Below are 18,148 nucleotides of genomic sequence, written 5' to 3'. Positions count from 1 at the left end.
TTAAATAACCAAGGAATACAGCTTCTGCGGCCTTGTTGTTTTGCCCGTTGATGTTCCATGAGCATATCCTCAGAGACTATATACCTGAATTTTCACCATTCCTCATTGAGTTTCTCTGTCACTGTGGGTGACCAGATGTGTTAATAGTTCTAGTAATCCGAGAGTGAACCGGGCAGCTGCGTTATTGACTACTGTGCTTGTTTGTATGTTTGGTGTATGTTCTTTTTGTGGTGACCATCCTCGGGCCCCCCCGAAGTACAGATGAAGTTTTGTGGCTTTACAGGTTATTCCTTCTCTTGCTATGTTAAGTAAAGGGAATGGGTATCCAGTATTATAAAACATAGTGAATTGAATCCCCCAAACTTCATAGGTTTCCTGTTCTTCCAGAGCTTTATTTGCGATTTGGATGGTCCTCCAGGTGGCTTTGGTGGATTCCATTCCTTGTGTTTTGTCCAGCTTAACAAATTCTATTGAGAGAAGATCAGCAGAACATATTCCTTTCAATGTTGGTATTGTGCCTAGGAGCTGGAGAATGTTCCCTCTGTTCAAGATGTCGAAGGGTCCTTTTGATTAATATTCTGGGGTGAAGATAGTAATAGCAGAGTTCCTAGCTTGGTTAATTAGAGAATTTTTTGCGAAGTTTGGCCCCAATTGTTTTTCCATGAAGCAGTTAGTGGGTTGCTGAATCGGTACAATGGAGATATCAGGAGTTAGGGGTTTGTGGTGCCTTGGGCCTGTGGAGCCTTCTAAGCTGCGGTCTAAATTTATGGAGAGACCCGAGTGCCTCGTAAGGGGGTCTCTGCACTTCATTGCAGGCTCTACTTGCATTGTCGTTTATTGATTTACTTCTCCTGGCTCCTTAGCTGAGTCCTGACTGATCATGTGAGCTGACTGCTCAATTTGCAGGGTTGGTGTGTTAGGGTTGGCCCAGAGTGGAAGTGGTAGATGTAAAGTTGAGTTTGAGTTAAACTCCTGATTTGGAACCGTGGATAGGAGGGGGCTCCCTTACCTCAATTGGTTGTGTCGTTCGGCTATTAATGCTGTCATCCTGTTTCGGTTTAGCTTTAGTTATTCTATTTCCTTGGGAGTCAGTTTGGCCACCTTTGGCTGCCCCCAAAGGTGGTATTTCCACTTGTATCACATTCATGTTTTTCGTATTTTCCATAGAGTGGGTTTCCTTTGGCTGCTTAGACCTTCCCTCAACTTCGGGAAGATGGACTGTAGTTGTTTGTTCTTGCGTTTTCTGCTGTAATGTTTTTGCTATAAATAAAGGATAAACTTTTGTGAGGTTTGGAGATGGTATTTTATTTCGACCTTTCCTCCTAAGTTGATGGAGTGGTCCTGGTAGGCGGGCTGCCCTCATAATAGATCGGAGCGTTGTTGCCAGGGTTTTTTTGGACAACATATTCCCTATTCGGTAGCTCTTTGGGCACTGCTTCATTTGAATTTGCCTTGAGTTGGGCCCTTTGGCAGGTCTCCTATGAGAGTGAAAACAATTGAGGGAAGTGATGATAATTTGTCAATAATGGGACCACAGCTGCTGTTCAATTTTGCTTCCTGCTGGGCTCTGCTGATTAAAAGGTTTAGTTGACCTAGTTTCTTGTCTACTCCCCCCACAAAGAGGGCCAGAGTGTCTAATAGTGACAAATGCAGGTCCATTTTATCTGACTTATAATGTAGTACATCAGCAGTTTGTTGCATTGTATTTAGTAAAATGTCCCATGTGTTCAATGCCTGTTTCCCAGTTTGAATTGGTGAACTGGAGGACAAAATAGGAGTTGGAGAGTTTTTAGGTAAGATTGAGTTGTTAGTCGCTATTTCTTGATCATTTTCTTTTTTTGCATCATGATTTATACTTAGCTGTTTTTCAAGAGTGTCCAGTTCGTAGGATGCTATTAGGTGCAACCACTCCTGTGATCCCAGGTAAGAAAGGGGATCCTGCCCACCTCCCCTGGAAACCGGGGAAACCGATAAGATTTCAGGGGACTCTTTGGCAATGTCGTGGCCGCCCCCTATTTCCGCCCCTAAGGACAGTTGGGCCGATTTGATGGCCTCTCAATGTAATTACTGGTCATGGGTCAATTTGTGGGGGTCTAATTGAGGCGAGGCTTTGGAGTGGTGATCGGATTCTGGAGAATAGTTCCGTTTATGTCCGCTTGAGTCCTCCTGCCTGTGTTTGTGGCCTTGCCATTCTGTGTTACAGACTCTTGTAAGTTTTGTACTTCCTTCCGCTTTTTGATGTTGGTTGAGCCAGTTATGGCATTGCTGGTTAGGGGAGGGATGGACAAGGATCAACAAATGGCATGCTCCTCAGCCTGCTGAACCACCTCTCCCTTTTGAAAAACAGGCAGACTGTTAGTTTTGTGTTTACAAGTTTTTTCTGATGTTGGCGAGGGGACCAGAGGTTGGGCCACTAGAGTTCCCACTGTGGCTTCTACCGTGACTAGTGTGGTTGGTGATTGTGGGGGAAACAGGGGGGGAATGGATCTTGAAGGTTCTGGATTTTGCCACTGTAGGAAAATATGGACGATGCTGGGTCCTTTAGAAATTGGAATTTTGATGAAAGTTTTGGTTAGTATAGGTGAGGTCGGCAACTTCCGGGGTTCTGTGCGGGGTTGCTGGGGGCCTCTGCTTCCTTGACTTCCTCCGTAGCTGTTACCAAAATTGTTGTACTTGGTTTTGTTTTTCCTTTTTGTTTGACTTTACGCAAGGCGACCTCGGGCTGCCCCCTTTTTCTGCCCAACCTCATGTTTAGAATGCTCCAGGTCCTCAAAAGGTGACCTACTGTCTGCCCCACTTTTTCGCGCTTGCCCCTTTGCCTTGGATCGCGCTGCGCTGCGTTGGAGGGGAGTTCTTCCAAGGATGGATATATCAGCTTCTAATGGGAGGGCAGTTGAACAATTCGGTTCAGTTCAGTTCAATTCGGTCTTGAAGTAGGGTTTTAATTTGCTTTGATAGCTTCCTACTATTAACGGTTTGACTGCTGCTTATGCTTATGCGCTGTTTGACCTGCCTCCAGTTGCTCTTGCTGCTCTTTCTGCTTCTGCTACTCAACTGCTGATCGACTAGCAAGCACTGACTCAGGCAGGATGGCAGACGTGCTGTCGGGCAGAGAGGCGTTAACAAACGGCTCCTAGTTTCTAGTTTCCAAGTTTCCAGTTTACCAGGATATGGTGGTTGGACTGGTGGACTGGTGGTATCTGGAGGTCAAGATAGATCTGGTGCCCAAGCTGCCCAAGCTGTCCACCTACAAGATTCACCAACCAACCAAGCTGGACCTGGCAGGTAAGGGTGGGTGGAGGACGAGGACGAGGACGGGTGGCAGGGGGTAAGGGGCCACGCTCGCTCTCACAGTCCTCCACCCTAGCACCCGGCTGCTTACTGTGAGGCGAAGGGGAAGGCAGCAGAACAGCAGAACAGCGAGGGTAGCAAGCTGGCAGGGGGACCACAATAGCACCTGGTGAGTGAGTGCCCGGAAATGAGGGGCTGAGGAAGACCTCCCCAGCAGTGGGTGCGGTAGACATGGGGTGGTCAGCAAGGCAAGGATGAGAGGTCCGTTCCTCGTAACCTCGTTACCCTGCCCCTGCCCTCTCAACCACCTTACTGCAGTCGTGCCACCTCCACCACTCCTCCGCTCCTCCGCTCCTCAGGCCTCCGCAGGTCGGCTGATGATCAGCTGGCGTCCCGTCCCAACCCGTCTTCACCTCGCAAAATGCCCGTCCAGTGTCAGAGCCATGGCAAGAAATTACAACTGGGGTTTTACGGTGGGGTCCGTATGGAGGACTGCAGGGGAAATCTCAGGGTCTCCGGCAGCCTCTGGCCTCAGCGGGTATCCAACTTGCCTGCTCCAAACTGCCTGCTCCCGCTGCTGCACAGCTCACTCCTCCACAGCGACTCCTCTCGCTGCTCACGCCACCCCGGAAGCTCTCGCACTGCTCCGGAAACCACTAGAGAGACCGCGTTTCAGGTGACTGTTGAGTGGCCTGGGGTGGATTGAGGCAGGTGAGAACATCAAAGATACATCTGATATCTAATTTAACAGTCTAGGGTGGCTGGGGCAACTATTATGAAATTGTGAGTCATGACACCACTATCCTTAATTGGCTAATGGGCCTGGGGATGCACGCAGTTTAATTTTTTTAATGTTTTATTGTTGATGTTGGGCGTGAGTGTGTGTTCCCTGAGTCATGGAAAGTAATTAGTTAGGGACTTTTTAGGGTCTGTAAGGTGCATCATATGCACTATTGGCATATAATTAGTAGTAGATCATTAATTATAGTTTCTGTGTGGGAGCCCTTGCGGGTAATGGGGAAGATGTTGTACAAAATGGAAAAGAAACTGACAGAGCTATGCTACTTTTGAAGTATATGGATATTAGAATTCATTATATTTTTTAACTTTCCCAATAGGTGAACCACACAGATATATTAAGAGTATACGAATCTCAGGGGATCAGAGGAACCACCTAAGAGACATAACACAATTGCATACATAAAAAAACTGGGCATTGATATTGCTTTCTTACAGGAAATGCACCTCAGGGGGTGAGAACTAGGTAAATGAAAGCATAGATTGAGAGGACAGTGGTTTAACTATACCTTTAACCCACACCTTCAAGGGTAGAGAATTTTATAAGGTAATCGCAGGCTACTGCCTCTCTATCTCATTCATTACTCACCGAAGTAGCCTACCACCCTATAGACTCCAGAAGACCTATTTCTCCAGGAGACAGAATTACCCAAAAGGGTTGTTTATGGACCCTCACACGCCCTATTGGTGTCATGCATAATCATTGGGTCTCACCCTGCGCACCATAAACTAGGGTGGGCTCAACCATTCTTCAAGGAGCTCTTTATTATTCATAGCTGAGTTTGAAAGAATAAAAATACCTAAAGGACACCCTGGTTTCCCTTTATTCTTGTGTGCCTTTGGTATACATGGGTGTTCTTGGTGAAGGGATACTACTCTTCCATCGTAACTTCTCGTCTACATGTTTCAACACTTTAAATGGCCTCTCAAAAGGTCACAGGCTTACATCAGGACTAACCTTATATTGATGCCCTGAATTAATATTAAGTGTTCTTTTGTTTTTGTCCATGTCTTCTTATGTCAGTCGTGGACACACATATAATACAAAAACATATATACAGGCAGCCCCACTTGTCTGGATATGCATGAATGTGGGTCATGTGGTGAAATGGTATCATGGGTTGGAATGGTGGCAGAAGGAGGAATGGGCCAGGTGTGCCAAAAGCACGGGTACAAAAGAAGCCACTAGCAGATAAATGACGTCTCTGTGTAGCCGACAAGGCAGTCTGCATGTCATTCATGATGTTAATCACTTAAGACATTTGCTGACTGACATCCTGGGATGGCATGCAACAATTCCCTCATGACACGCTGCTGACACATGGTGATACTAGGAGAGCAAGTTCTCCTAGCTTCATCATCATCAATGCTTAGATAAATAATCCAAGATGGATATATTGCTCTTAAGGAAAGCATGGGAACAAGCTATTGGGTGACAACTCAATGCCAAAGAATGGTCCAAAATACTTCAATACCTTTAAAAGTCCGTAGCCGTTTGGGACTAGGAGCCAGTCATTCTGCTGGTAGACTGATTTATTCTTCTTTTGAGCTTAGGAATTTCTGTTTGGGACTCTCACAAATTTAGCCACCCCTTCTTTAAACACCTAATAAGCTAGGTATTCTGAACCAGAATCCCTCTAGGACCCTGTTGCTAAATCAGAAGGAAATGACCACTTTAACCAGTGAAACTTAACTCTCCCCTGAGCCTACTACCAACTACTTGTCGGTTATATGGAACAATGACCAGCTTTTGGTCATTTATCTCAACATGCCATCTCTGGTAAAGCACCAACTGGAGATATTTCATTTGCTTAACAGATATTCTATTTTTGACAGAGACCTGGATGACAGATGACTCACTACCTGATATCCTGGCACCCCTTCCTGAATATTTTTACTTACTTAACACCAATCACCCACAGGGGAAAAAGGAGGGGGGTGGCAGCAATTATCAAAAAACATCTTTCAATGGAAAAACTATTCCCACTTTCAATTCCCGGGGTGGACAACTCTCCTTGCTCTCCTTTGCTACTTATCCTTATGTATAGACCACTGAGATAAATGCAGAATGTTCCCCAGCTAGTGGCTGCATCACTCTCTGAATTGGCAGTCTACTAAGCAAAGATACTTCTCCTTGGCGATTTTAACTATTGGGCAAACAAAGTCAGTGGTGGCCACTGTCTTCAGACCTGACTGACACTCTAACCACTTATATTCTTGGCCAACATGTATTTGTACCTGCCCGCAATGAAGGTCATACTCTTTATCAGGTTTGGACTTCCAATCTAACCTTAGCTCACCTCATAGTTGCTCTTTGCATCTGGTCAGATCATCATTGCATCCAATTCACTGTACAAAACCTCTCCGTCACAAAAACCCCTACCCGTCCGGGAAATTCTACCAGAAACTGGAAGGGCATGGCCTTAAATTCACTTTGTAATACATTGTCCCTTTCTTCTCCTACTCCCACGAAGAACCTGAAGGATGCAGTGGAAGCCTTATCTGACTGGCTTACGTGTGCTTGTAACACTCGTGTCCCTGCTCATAAAACCAAGCCCTTCCAACACCATGATTCTTGGCCGTGTTGAAAGCTTCCAAACTTAAACTCCGGCAGGCAGAGGGGAAATGGTGTGACACTTATCTTCCAGAGGGCAGGGCAATGTACATCCAATATCTAAAGACATACAAACAATGTATATTACAGGCAAAATCTACGTTTTTCTCAAATAAAATTCTTAACTCTGGAAATAAAACCAAGGCCATTTTTGAGACGGTCAAAGAACTTGCTAATGTGGATTGACTGTCCCTACTTATGGTTCCTACTCAAACTTATAAAGTCATAAAAAATATCATTCCATCTAGCACTCAAACTTTTGACATATCACTAGAAGATAGAATCCCTATGGCATTGGCAGCCTTCCCAATCATCAGTAAAGAACACCTCTCCCCGGGGGCGTGGTCTCGCCAGTGGCAAGATGGCTGCGCACTGAACGAGCTCCGCCGGCCGAGCCAGCTTAATAAGGCATCATCCGTCCTCTGCCGCCGAACTCGCCCCTTTGGTAGGCCGGGAGCGCCCAAAGCACAGGGTGGGGTGCCCTTGTCATTGCTGCAGCCGGGCCATCTCAGCTGCGCCGCCCCCCCACGTGGGCTGCAACATCCAACTGTTAAAGGGCCCTGTGACGAGGCGAACGTAGGCTACCCGGCATTGCGCCGTGCTGACATCCATTTTCCTGTGGCTACGGAGCTCCCTGCTGTCGGCGCTGTGGGCCTCACTGCCAATGGGTGTAGCAGACGAGTTGGCTCCCTGGCGGCATTGCCTGATGCATGTGCCCGGCTGGGCGGGCTCTTTACGCCTGTTGATCGGCGGCCTCCAGACCTGGGTGCAGCACAGCAGTGGTGGAGAAGACGACTCGGCGCATGCTGCACCTGGACCACACAAGTAAGGCGGCTGTGGTTGGGGGAAGCTGAAAATTTCTGCATAGACATTCCCGGGCATGGGGACCCTGCCTACATCAGATGCAGGCCACTGCGGTTGCGGCGCCCCGGCCCGTAGAGGCTCCCCTCCCTTGCTCTGCGACACGGACTAGCGTAGTTTCACCGTGGGACCAGGTGGTTGGTCTGCTTCCACACCGGCTCCCAGCTAATCTGAGACCTGTGGCCAACAGCTCCGGGACTCCCTACTCTGCGCTTCCCCCCCACACGCCCATCTACAGACTGCTGAGCTGAAGGGGGTTTCGCCTTCCATTGAATCTCCTCTACTTGTGGTGACTGGCTTGTTAGGGCATGGCGCGTCGGTGCTCTCATTTGCTGGACATTCAACGGCACTGCCCAGTCTGGCCCTGCATGGGCCTTCATACATTTGACTGGGCCAGTGTGAATAACTGTGTTCCTCTAGCGGCGACTCTGTGTTATCACTGCGCTGCAGTGCCTTGCCTGTTGTTCTCCCCCTCGCTGAGCCCATCAGTGTGTACCGGACGCACGCCATTCACTGGGCGGTGTGCGCTCACTGCCTCCCCCACGCTCCTGGGTGGTCCGGAGGGGTTGTGTGGTAGCTCCACCGGGCACAGTGCGCCGGACCCATCCTTGCATTTCAATACTGCAAAAGCCAATCCCGGCCTCGCATCATCCGCTTATTCAGCCACTCCAGCACACCCGCGATGGGTAAAGCCAATGCCAAGCAACCTAAGCTCACCTTTGCAGTTCTGGGACAGGTAGAGGCGGCGAGCCACCCCTGATATGGCGAACAGTCTACACAGGCGAACCTACCTGAGCTGTAAGACGACAGCCTTAGAGCCATACTGCTTGAAGTCAAATCCAGCCTAAAATCAATAGACTCCAAGATCGATCACTTAAAACTTCGCGCCTTGAAAAAGTCAAGCAGTAGGTCGATATCCACGAGGCCCGTATCACTCAACTTGAAGCCATAGTTTTGGGGGCAGATGGCGCTGGACTTGAAAACCGGCAGAGACTCCTCAAGATGGACAAGGTCTTTGAAATCATAAGCGCCAAGAATGATGATCTCGAATCGCGCTTCCGCAGGAACAATATACGCATTCTCAGCATTCTGGAGTCCACAGCAACAGGCAAAATGGAGGACTATCTTGAATCCCTCGTGCGGGATTTCTTTGGCTCAGTCCTGTCCAGGCACTTCATCATCAAACAGGTGCACTGATCCTTTGGCCCGCGGCCTCGTACTGGGCTCCCTGCAAGACACATAATAGCCCTCCTGCTAAATTATTGGGACCGAGACCCCATCCCCCAAAAATCCAGAGATATGGGTGAGGTCAGACACCAGGGCAACGCTCTATCATGTTACCCTGACTTTACCCTACCTGTTCGGTCAGCCAGCAGGGACTTTCTCCCCGCCAAGCTCATACTTCAACAGTTCGTATTGGCTCAGGTGATAAACCTAAATTCTTCACAGATCCAAAGGCCGCCCTAACATTTTCTAAACCATTGCAAAAGTCCCCTCCACAGGACTGCTGTGTGAGGTCTGAGGACAGCCGCACCAGCGACAATGATTGACTTTGCAAGCTCCATCCCAATTTACATATGAAGATGGTTCTTAGGCTTTAGTCATGTTGTCTGCAATTGGCACCCTAATCCTTGTATACTGCTGCCTTCTTCATCTTATTTACCATCCACCTCTGAATGTTCCAATGCGCGCCACCCTCTTTATTGGCACTGGGGTAACTTGCTGATCCCTTGCACCCCCAAGGGATAATTCCCAATCTTGTTCTCTACTCTCCTAGTTGTGGGTCCCTGGGTGGGATGTGGTTTGTTCGCTCAACCTAATTAGGGTGTTGATGTGAGAGGGAGTGGGATTCGGGTTACCCAGTGGGGGGATTGCTCAGGACACTTTGACTCCTGGGGTTTGTTAAATGTTTGTCCTCTCTTCTTTGCAAACTTGTTATTGATTGCATTCACTGTACATGGCATTGTCTTTCCTGACACTGGATACCCCGGCATGACTAATGACGGCAGACAGCACACTATCATACCCCCACACCCAATTGCTAGATGACTGAAACAACCTTTCTGAATTGGAACATTAGAGGCATGAATGATCATCGCAAGGCACACCTCATACATACATACCTTAGCAAGCAAAAGGTTGACATATGTTTCCTTCAAGAAACTCACCTCATCTCCACCACCAAAGCTACCAAATTGTGTTCAAGATGCTCGGGGGAAATGAACTCAACATTTTAATCAAACTATGCGCGCAGCGTCGCTATACTCTTTAGGAAAGACCTCACATGGCGCGCCACACAAACCTTCATTGATACCGAGGGCAGGTATGTGATACAAGCTGGGACACTATACATCCAGCTGGTGATTCTGGCTGCAGTCTACAGCCCAAAACCCGACGACCTAGAATTTTACTCCAATGTATAGAGAATGATATCCTCTATCGGCCCCCTCACATTGATATGGGCAGGCTAATTTAATAGTGCTCTTTTGGGGACCTTGGGGATCGCTCAGGTGATTTCATACAACGCCCCCAGGCCACCGCTGCCTTGCGCTCCATAATAGATGATAATTCACTGCTCGATGCTTGGCGGCACACTGTCCCAGACAAATGCGTGGGCACTTGCGTATCCAACACTCATGACTCCCGGTCCCGTTTTGACCTATGGCTCATCACCTGCGATGTTGCATCTTGGGCCGCGTCGGTACACCACCTGGCCTGCACCATACCAGATCATGCCTCGGTATGCTTGGTTTTGCGATTCCCACACACCACTCCACCGTATGATTGCATGGCACTTGCCCTCTCATGTGCTCCGGGATGCTGCATTTCGGGAAGAAATTCGGGGAGCTATCACTGAATTTTTGGAACTCAATACCAGCTCAGTAGAATTCCCCTCACACTTTTTGGGAGTCCTTCAAGGTCGTGGTCCAGGAGGAATGCATTGGTAGGCAGTCTGGGGTGCTTAAATCTATCAGAGGATCTTTGGAGTGCCTTGAGGCCGACATTAAACTGCTGGATCAGCGTCAGGCCACCGACCCTAACCCTACTACACTTACAGACATTAGAGTCAATTTAACTGAATATCTCACAGAAGCTGAAAGGGAGGTCGCATTCCTAGGCAAAGAACTCCAAGCTTGCAGGTACAGGGACGGGAATAACCCATGCAAATCTACTGAGGAAACCACATGCCTCCTCTTACATTACAGAGCATTGTGACAAGATCGCTGGCAGGACCACGTCCCCCAGTGAGATCATCTCGGGACTTTTCCGCTTTTTATTCTCAATTATACACTGCTGGTGTGGTGACGCCTCACGAACTCTTGGATCAATACTTTGACTCGATTGAGTTGTTTATGGCTCAGCCACGAACACCGCAAATACCTAGATGAGCCTTTCACCACTGAAGAGATAGACAAGGTGATCGCGGGCTTCCCGGGCGACAGGCACTGGGCTCAGACAGGCTGGACCCCGCATTCTATAAAGAATTTGCTCCCCTTCTCATTCCTCACCTTGCCGAAATGTAGAATGAATCGGTAACCCTTGGCAGGTTTCCCCCCACGCTTCGCGAGGCATGGATCACTCTCCTTCTAAAACCTGACGAACCTCCTGAGAGCTCTGATTCATATCGCCCCCTTTCTCTGACAAAATACAGATAACAAGATATATGCCAAACTACTTACCAACTAGCTTCTCCCCCTTATGCCCCTGATTGCCCGGCCAGACCACTCAGGGTTCATCCAGGTCGTGCCACATCCCACAACCTTCATACAATTTTTTCTGTAATGCAACAGATAAATCCCACCTTGCCTGCGGTGGCGGCCCTAATGGACTCCACTAAGGTGTTTGATACATCGGAGTGGCACTTTCTCTTCTACCTTCTTGACTGCCTGGGCTTCAGCCAGGGCTTAATTCAGAAGATTAACCTACCCTATACACTTCAGTTGGCACGCATTGAGATCAACAGGCAAGTCACTGACCCCATCTCCATCACTAGAGGGACCAGGCAGGGCTGCCCCAGTGTCCCCAATGCTTTTGCCATCGCCATGGAGCTCCTCACCGCCTGTCTACATCAGCACCATACCCAAAGAGACAACAACTTCTCAACCTGCAGCCTGGTGACCTCCATGTATGCAGATGACGTAACAATGTACATCCGTGAGCCACAAGAGAATCTAGCTCCAATGACTAGAGAGGTGAAACAACATGGTGGCTACTCTGGGGTGCAAATCAACTGGGGTAAATCCGGCCTTTTCCCCCTCACCGATGAGACATCAACATTCCCCACAGAATATCCGTTCATTTGGGCTACTGGTCCCACCAAGTATCTGAGCATATGGCTGAGCAGGGACTTAGAAGAGCTATGGAAACCAAATTTCGGCAAAGCTATAGAGTGACTTGAAACTAAAATACTTTCGTGAAGAAAGCTCACACTCTCTCTGGCAGGCCGAATTTCGATCGACAAAATGATCGTGCTGCCCAAATTTCTATATCTATTTTTAAATATCCCGATCGAACTCACCTGGCAATTTTTTAAGAGACTACGCTCTAACTTGATTCCCTTGATTTGGGCGAGCCGCCAAACACGTATCGCATACAACATCCTAATGCTTCCTGTCTCTTGCAGCGGCATGGGAGCCCCTGACTTCAGACTCTATGTACTCTGTGCTCAAGCCATCTTCCTTCACTTCTGGCTGCACCCAACGCCCTTCCAGCCTCATGTGGTGGTTGAGATGGACGTGGCCTCCCTGTGGCCATTACAAACTGCCCCAGGGTAAGGACCTATACGCACCAGCGATGCAGCTTATGAACTCCCCCTTCCCACCGTTACAAACAGCCGGCATGACACGCCGTGCTGCGAACCTGGGGATACACACAAACACTGATCTTTACCCCAACAGCAGCTTTCTTCCTCTCCCTGTGAGCGCAACTCCACTTGACAAGCTGCTTTATTATCAAATTAGAGCAACTTGCGAAGACGCCAACCCCACATTCCCAGATGCTCCTCTGCTAAATGCCGCTCCAGAGTACATACACTCAGCTACATCCCCTCAAAAATTAGTTACACAGCTATATGCGCTCACTTTGGCGGCCTCCCCATCTGACACCGAGCATGCCCGTTGCACATGGGCGGCAGACTTAACTGAAGGCCCTTCACCTACCAGTGGCAATATTGTTGTAATCATACAAAACGTCTCTCTCCCAACTACCCGCTGCGACACATTCATTTTAAGTTTTTGCACCGGCTCTACCGCACATCAACCACACTACACAAAATGGGTCTGTTTGAAAACACTAGATGCGCGTGCTGTGTGACACCTTGCGCCACCTTCACACATTTGGCCTGGGCATGTCCCAAAGTAGCAGCCTTTTGGCAGGAGGTATGCACAATCATTAGTGACATCACTGCTGAACCCATTACACCTGATCCACTCACCTGCCTGTTGGGCCTCATCAAAGAGGTTACTGATGCCAATCACAGACTGACCGCGTTGCTACTGGTTTTGGCCAAGCGCTTTGTGGTGATACACTTGGGTCGCAGACCGGTGCCTCAACCCAAGCACTGGCTAGTGGATGCAGCATATTGCCAAATACACCTAAGCAAATCCTGGGACCTGATCCCTGTGGCTAACAGACATCATGACATCTGGGGTCCCTTGAACTCCTACCTTCACCGGATGAATAACTCTGAGGACTCTCCAAACCAGCCATTCACTCCCCGGACCCAGACTACCAATGACGCCCCAGACTGGGTCAGCCCCATAGCACATGACTAGCTAATTTCACAAATGACACACCAGTCAGTAACACCCCATACTCACAAGCCTATCGTTTGCCATGTTCCATGCTCTGTCTAAATGCTGTTGAATTGTCATCACCTGTCCTATAAAGATGTCAAGTAATACTACTGAAAGCATAATTTGTACCATGCCTCAAATTTAATAAAGATTGAGAAAAAAAAGAACACCTCTCCGTTATGCTGGCCACAGTCAAGACTGGCTCTCTGAATGATATATGTCCCCCTCACATCCCCCGAAAATTTTAACACTTTTCGGACATAGTCACCTCTTTTTTCAACTTATTCCTCTCCCAGGACAAAGTCCCTCACTCCTTTAAGGAGGCTGTAGTGATCCCCTTTTAAACAAATCTGGCGACGAACCCGCAACTGTAAAGAACTATAAATACATTTCTTTACTTTTATATTTAGCTAAGATATTACATTTGCTCTTTCCTGGAGGAATCAGGCTTTCTTGACTCCCATCAGGCCGGCTTCCATCTGGCACTTTCTACTGAGTCAGTCATCCTCATTGCATTGGATGACATGAAGAAGGAGCCAGACCATGGGATCACTCAGGCCCTGGGCCTCCTTGATCTCTCAGTGGCATTTGACATGGTCGATCTTGCTGTTCTGTTCAATCGTGTCAGCTCTGCTTTTCTCAAAGATCAGGCTCAATCAGTCTCTTTCCTCCCTTATTGGTCTGCTAAATGCCCTTTGAACTGGGGGATGCATTAGGGATCTTCCCTATCCCCTTTCTTGTTCAATCTTTACATACACTCCCTTCAGGAGCAATAAGGCGCAAATGTATAATTATGCTGATGACATGCAGCTGATTTTAATTATTAACAACACCACAGACTCCAAAGCATTTTTTTCAAAACACTATGCTGTATATTCGGGACTGGATGAACTTTCACCAGTTGAAGCTTAATTTGGACAACACCGAAGTGGTTGTTATTACAACAAACTGACCCACTGGAATCTCTTCTTCTGGCCCTCTGAATTGGGCTGCCCTCCCTTGCCTAAAAATATGATGAAAAGCCTTGGAATTCTCATTCATGAGGCTTTGTCTCACAAGCCACAGATATGTTGCTGTGTTATCCTCTTGTTTCTTCCACCTTCGGAGGATAAAGAAAATTAGGAAATACTTCACGGAAGAAGCTGTCATTGAAACCCTTATTGCCATGGTGCCTTCTTGGATCAACTATGCCAACACACTCTACCTGGGACTTCCTACTGGTCACCACAAAAAGCTGCAATTAGTCCAAAATCAGGCAGCTCGGCTGTTCTTCTGTCAGACTGATGGATTCAATCCAGATCTGTGACTGGGGATGAGTGTCTGAAAAGTTTAAGCGCTCCATCTATCATCTCTTTGTGTTTGCTTTGTTTAATAGCATCGTAGTAACATCGTTTGACATTAAAGTGAAAGGACCATCTATCACAGTGTCATGTGTAAGACCAAAAGGTAAAAAACAAAAGCTCTAGCAGCTGGATAAACACATAATCACAGCTGCTTGAAGAATAAGCACTACATCTGTAGAAGCATACAGCTTTTGAAAAATCAAAAGCTGTACTCGGGTGAAGCAGCATCTGTGCAGAGTGCCCTGGCCCAGAAGAACAGAAAGCAGAGTAGGTGTCATTACCAAAACAACAGGAGCACAAGTAGCAGAATGTATGACGTTACAACGCATACATTTACAACGCATGCCTTTACAATGCAGTTTTTACATCGCAACACCCTTTCAGCGCATAGATTTACATCACATGCCACTACAATTATTTTTTTTAACTACATTTACAACGCATTCCATTACATCACATTATACCTTTACAATGCATACCATTATAACGCATACCATTACATTGCATTTAAAGTAAGTGTTGGATTGTGTAGGGGTAAAAATTACTATTCTAACTCCAGGGGGTGCAACAGTAGGGTAAGTGTTGGATAGTGTAGGGGTGAAAATTACTATTCTAACTCCAGGGGATGCAAGAGTAGGGTAAGTGTTGGATAGTGTAGGGGTACTATGCGTTGTAATGGTATGCGTTGTAATTACATGAGATGTAATGCCTGCATTGTAGTGACATGCGTTGGTGCGTCATGCGTTGTAGTGACATGCGATGTAAGGGCTGCGTTGTAGTGACATGTGCTGTAAAGGATGTTGCAATGCAATGACTGCATTGTAAATGTAGTGCGATGTAATGACTGCGTTGTAAAGGTTGTTTCCCCAAGTAGCAACTGGTTTGTCTTTCTATTATGTTGTCCCTATGCATTTTCACTTGTGGAATGCTATATTATCACGTGGCATTACATGCCAGTCTCTACCTAGCCTGGTCCTTGCTGACGTTCCTGTACACTAATAATCATCTAAAATCATGCAAATCGAAGCTCTCTGTGGCCAAAAACTGCATTCTGATAATAGGCAGAAAAAACAATCTGGGCTGGGACTGTTGACGATGCTCAGGTAGAAGGAGAGGACGGCACCCAACGGAAGATGTGCTCCTGCTGGATCCTTGAGCAGACATTTTAAAGTGAGTTATATATTTTTTATTAAGATCCTCTCCTGTCCGCAGGGTACATATTTGTAACCAGTAACGAGGAAAGAATAATTATAAGGTGCATTACTACTGGTTTAGTTAAAAAACACATATGGTGAAATGTTACATTTTGGAAAAAGCATTTTCTAAGCTCTGACACTTCTGTTCGTACAAGGTACTACATAAAGGTGCGCTTTCTCAATTAAAATACTATTAAGATTAACATACCTATATCTTTTGTAGAACCTGCAGACAATATGGGATCTGTTGTGCTAACAACTGCTCCGAATAGCATGCCTTCAAACCAACTAAACTCATAGTGATATAATTTAATAGCTATCAATGCATGTAACGCTGTATTCATCAAAAATCCAGGAAATGCAAGAAGAAGTATCTGTAAAAAGAATTATATAACCTCAATCATAAGAGCATTTTTCACTTTTAAAACTCTCTGCTTATAAAAAAAGATGATTTATTTACACACCTTTAATATATACGTTGTTCAGTCTCACATTACAGTGGTCAAAAGTAACAGTGACACCTCTCATTTTCTACCTAGTCTCTATTCATACCTGGGGTATTTCAATAGTTTTGGGTTACTTAGCATTAGCTCATGTATAATTCCAACATCTGGTACAGATATGAAAGGTCATAGTGAAAAGTTGATTTCAAAAACACATATGTGGAATCAAATTCAAATACCTGAAATAATTCAAACGTCACTGCAAAAAATTTATGATTTCTTGTGATTTAATTTATTTGCATTACAGAGAGTTGAATTAATCAAAACAAAAGAACATGAGATAAATCAACAATGGTACACTTTGGTGCTCAGACAAGAGGGAAGGGGCGAGTGCTCAGGGAAGGTTGCGTGATGGTGTAAAGGAACGGAAAGGTAATGTGGTTAAAATACATCCAAGCATTATAGAACTAATCCAGCCTTTTACTTGGCAAATAAATATGAACAAAAACATAACATTGTAGGCACAGATAAACAAGTCTCTGTCACCTATGTTCGATATAAATTACAATATGTCGACGTTTCGACCCCTATATTCATAAATGTAGCTTCATCCTTATTGGGGGGGTCTTCATCAGGACTCAAGAAACTAGTGAAGGAGGGGAGGGAGCACCTAAAAATAAATAGGCTGAAATTAGATGACGCAATTGTAAAGTAATGCTAAATCAAAAGATAGTAAAGGGTAATTACCATTAGAAAACAGCACGTTCAATCTGGCTGTATGTTAAAAAGAAGTGGGCCTGTAAGCTCCTACAAGAAGTCAGAGACTAAATGGGAAAGGTCGAAATAAGATCCATAGAGACAGAGTCCCCCAATTAGCGCAATTTTAGCAAAACTCACTGTGAATTGAAAAATTCCAATGAATGAAAGTGAAGGGTGCCTCAAGTACACCTAAGTATCCGGACAGGGTTGATTAGTAACCTAGAAGGCAATGGCCAGAATGCTTCAGCAAGCGTGGAAAATGATTGAGCAACATTGTATTACAAACCGTGTGCAAATCTGTCATAGGGATATGCACGAAACACACCTGAACTGAATGTTGCCCAAAGGTCATAAGCAGAAAAATATTACCCACAAGCTATCTTAGCCAGGGACATGGTCTACGCGTCGTATTAAGGCAAAGAAAGACAAATCACCATGGTAAAACAGTTTATATAGTGAAAAATAGCGGTAACCAAAATCCCTAGCTGCAGAGCATCCTGTGACCGAAATTAATTAAACGCTGTTGCAGCACAAAAAGGGCTAATTCTAAGCACTACTCGTATAGAAACACGATGCATAATAGATATTCAAAACATATAAACATGTTCTAAACGCACAGTGGTGAAATATTAAAATACTAAATATTAATTCAAAGAAAGGGGGGGCTTGGGTTGTCGGGGGGGTGGCTGTCCAAACAGATGGCTCACATGCTGAGTGAGAACATTACACTTTGGCACATATCCTGATCAATGCCTTACGGATCTTAACATAAAAATAATAAAAAAGCCATTCTTTGTGTGAGCAGTATATGATCTAATGTTACACAGTTACAACACATACTGGTGGTTATTTATTTAAATTGTCGCATAGAAATGTTACAGATTTTAACTGAATTTTGTGACATGTTTGCTAAGCACAATTAAAACAGTGTATAGGATCAATAAATGCAGATCCCAAGGGAAAAAAAAGGGCCTGATCTGAGACAGGGGTGACTTGCGGAAGGGAGGAATGGAGGAAAGGATGAGATGCCTCCAGTGACCCTTATGTC

The 18,148-nt window shown here is 46.1% G+C and overlaps 1 protein-coding gene across 1 annotated transcript in view; it reads right to left on the bottom strand.

The window, feature by feature from the left end:
- LOC146860813 (sperm-specific sodium:proton exchanger-like) overlaps positions 1-16,242 on the bottom strand; it is a 4,738,575-nt gene extending 4,722,333 nt beyond the window's left edge. Inside the window, exon 1 of the mRNA XM_085646173.1 lies at positions 16,107-16,242. Within this exon, the coding sequence (XP_085502299.1) occupies positions 16,107-16,242 (136 nt within the window). The remainder of the gene's footprint in view (positions 1-16,106) is intronic.
- Positions 16,243-18,148: the final 1,906 nt, after the last annotated feature.

Source organism: Triturus cristatus, chromosome 3_1 (genome assembly GCF_964204655.1).
Source record: "Triturus cristatus chromosome 3_1, aTriCri1.1, whole genome shotgun sequence".
NCBI lineage: Eukaryota > Metazoa > Chordata > Amphibia > Caudata > Salamandridae > Triturus > Triturus cristatus.
This window is presented reverse-complemented; position numbering and strand designations above follow the sequence as displayed.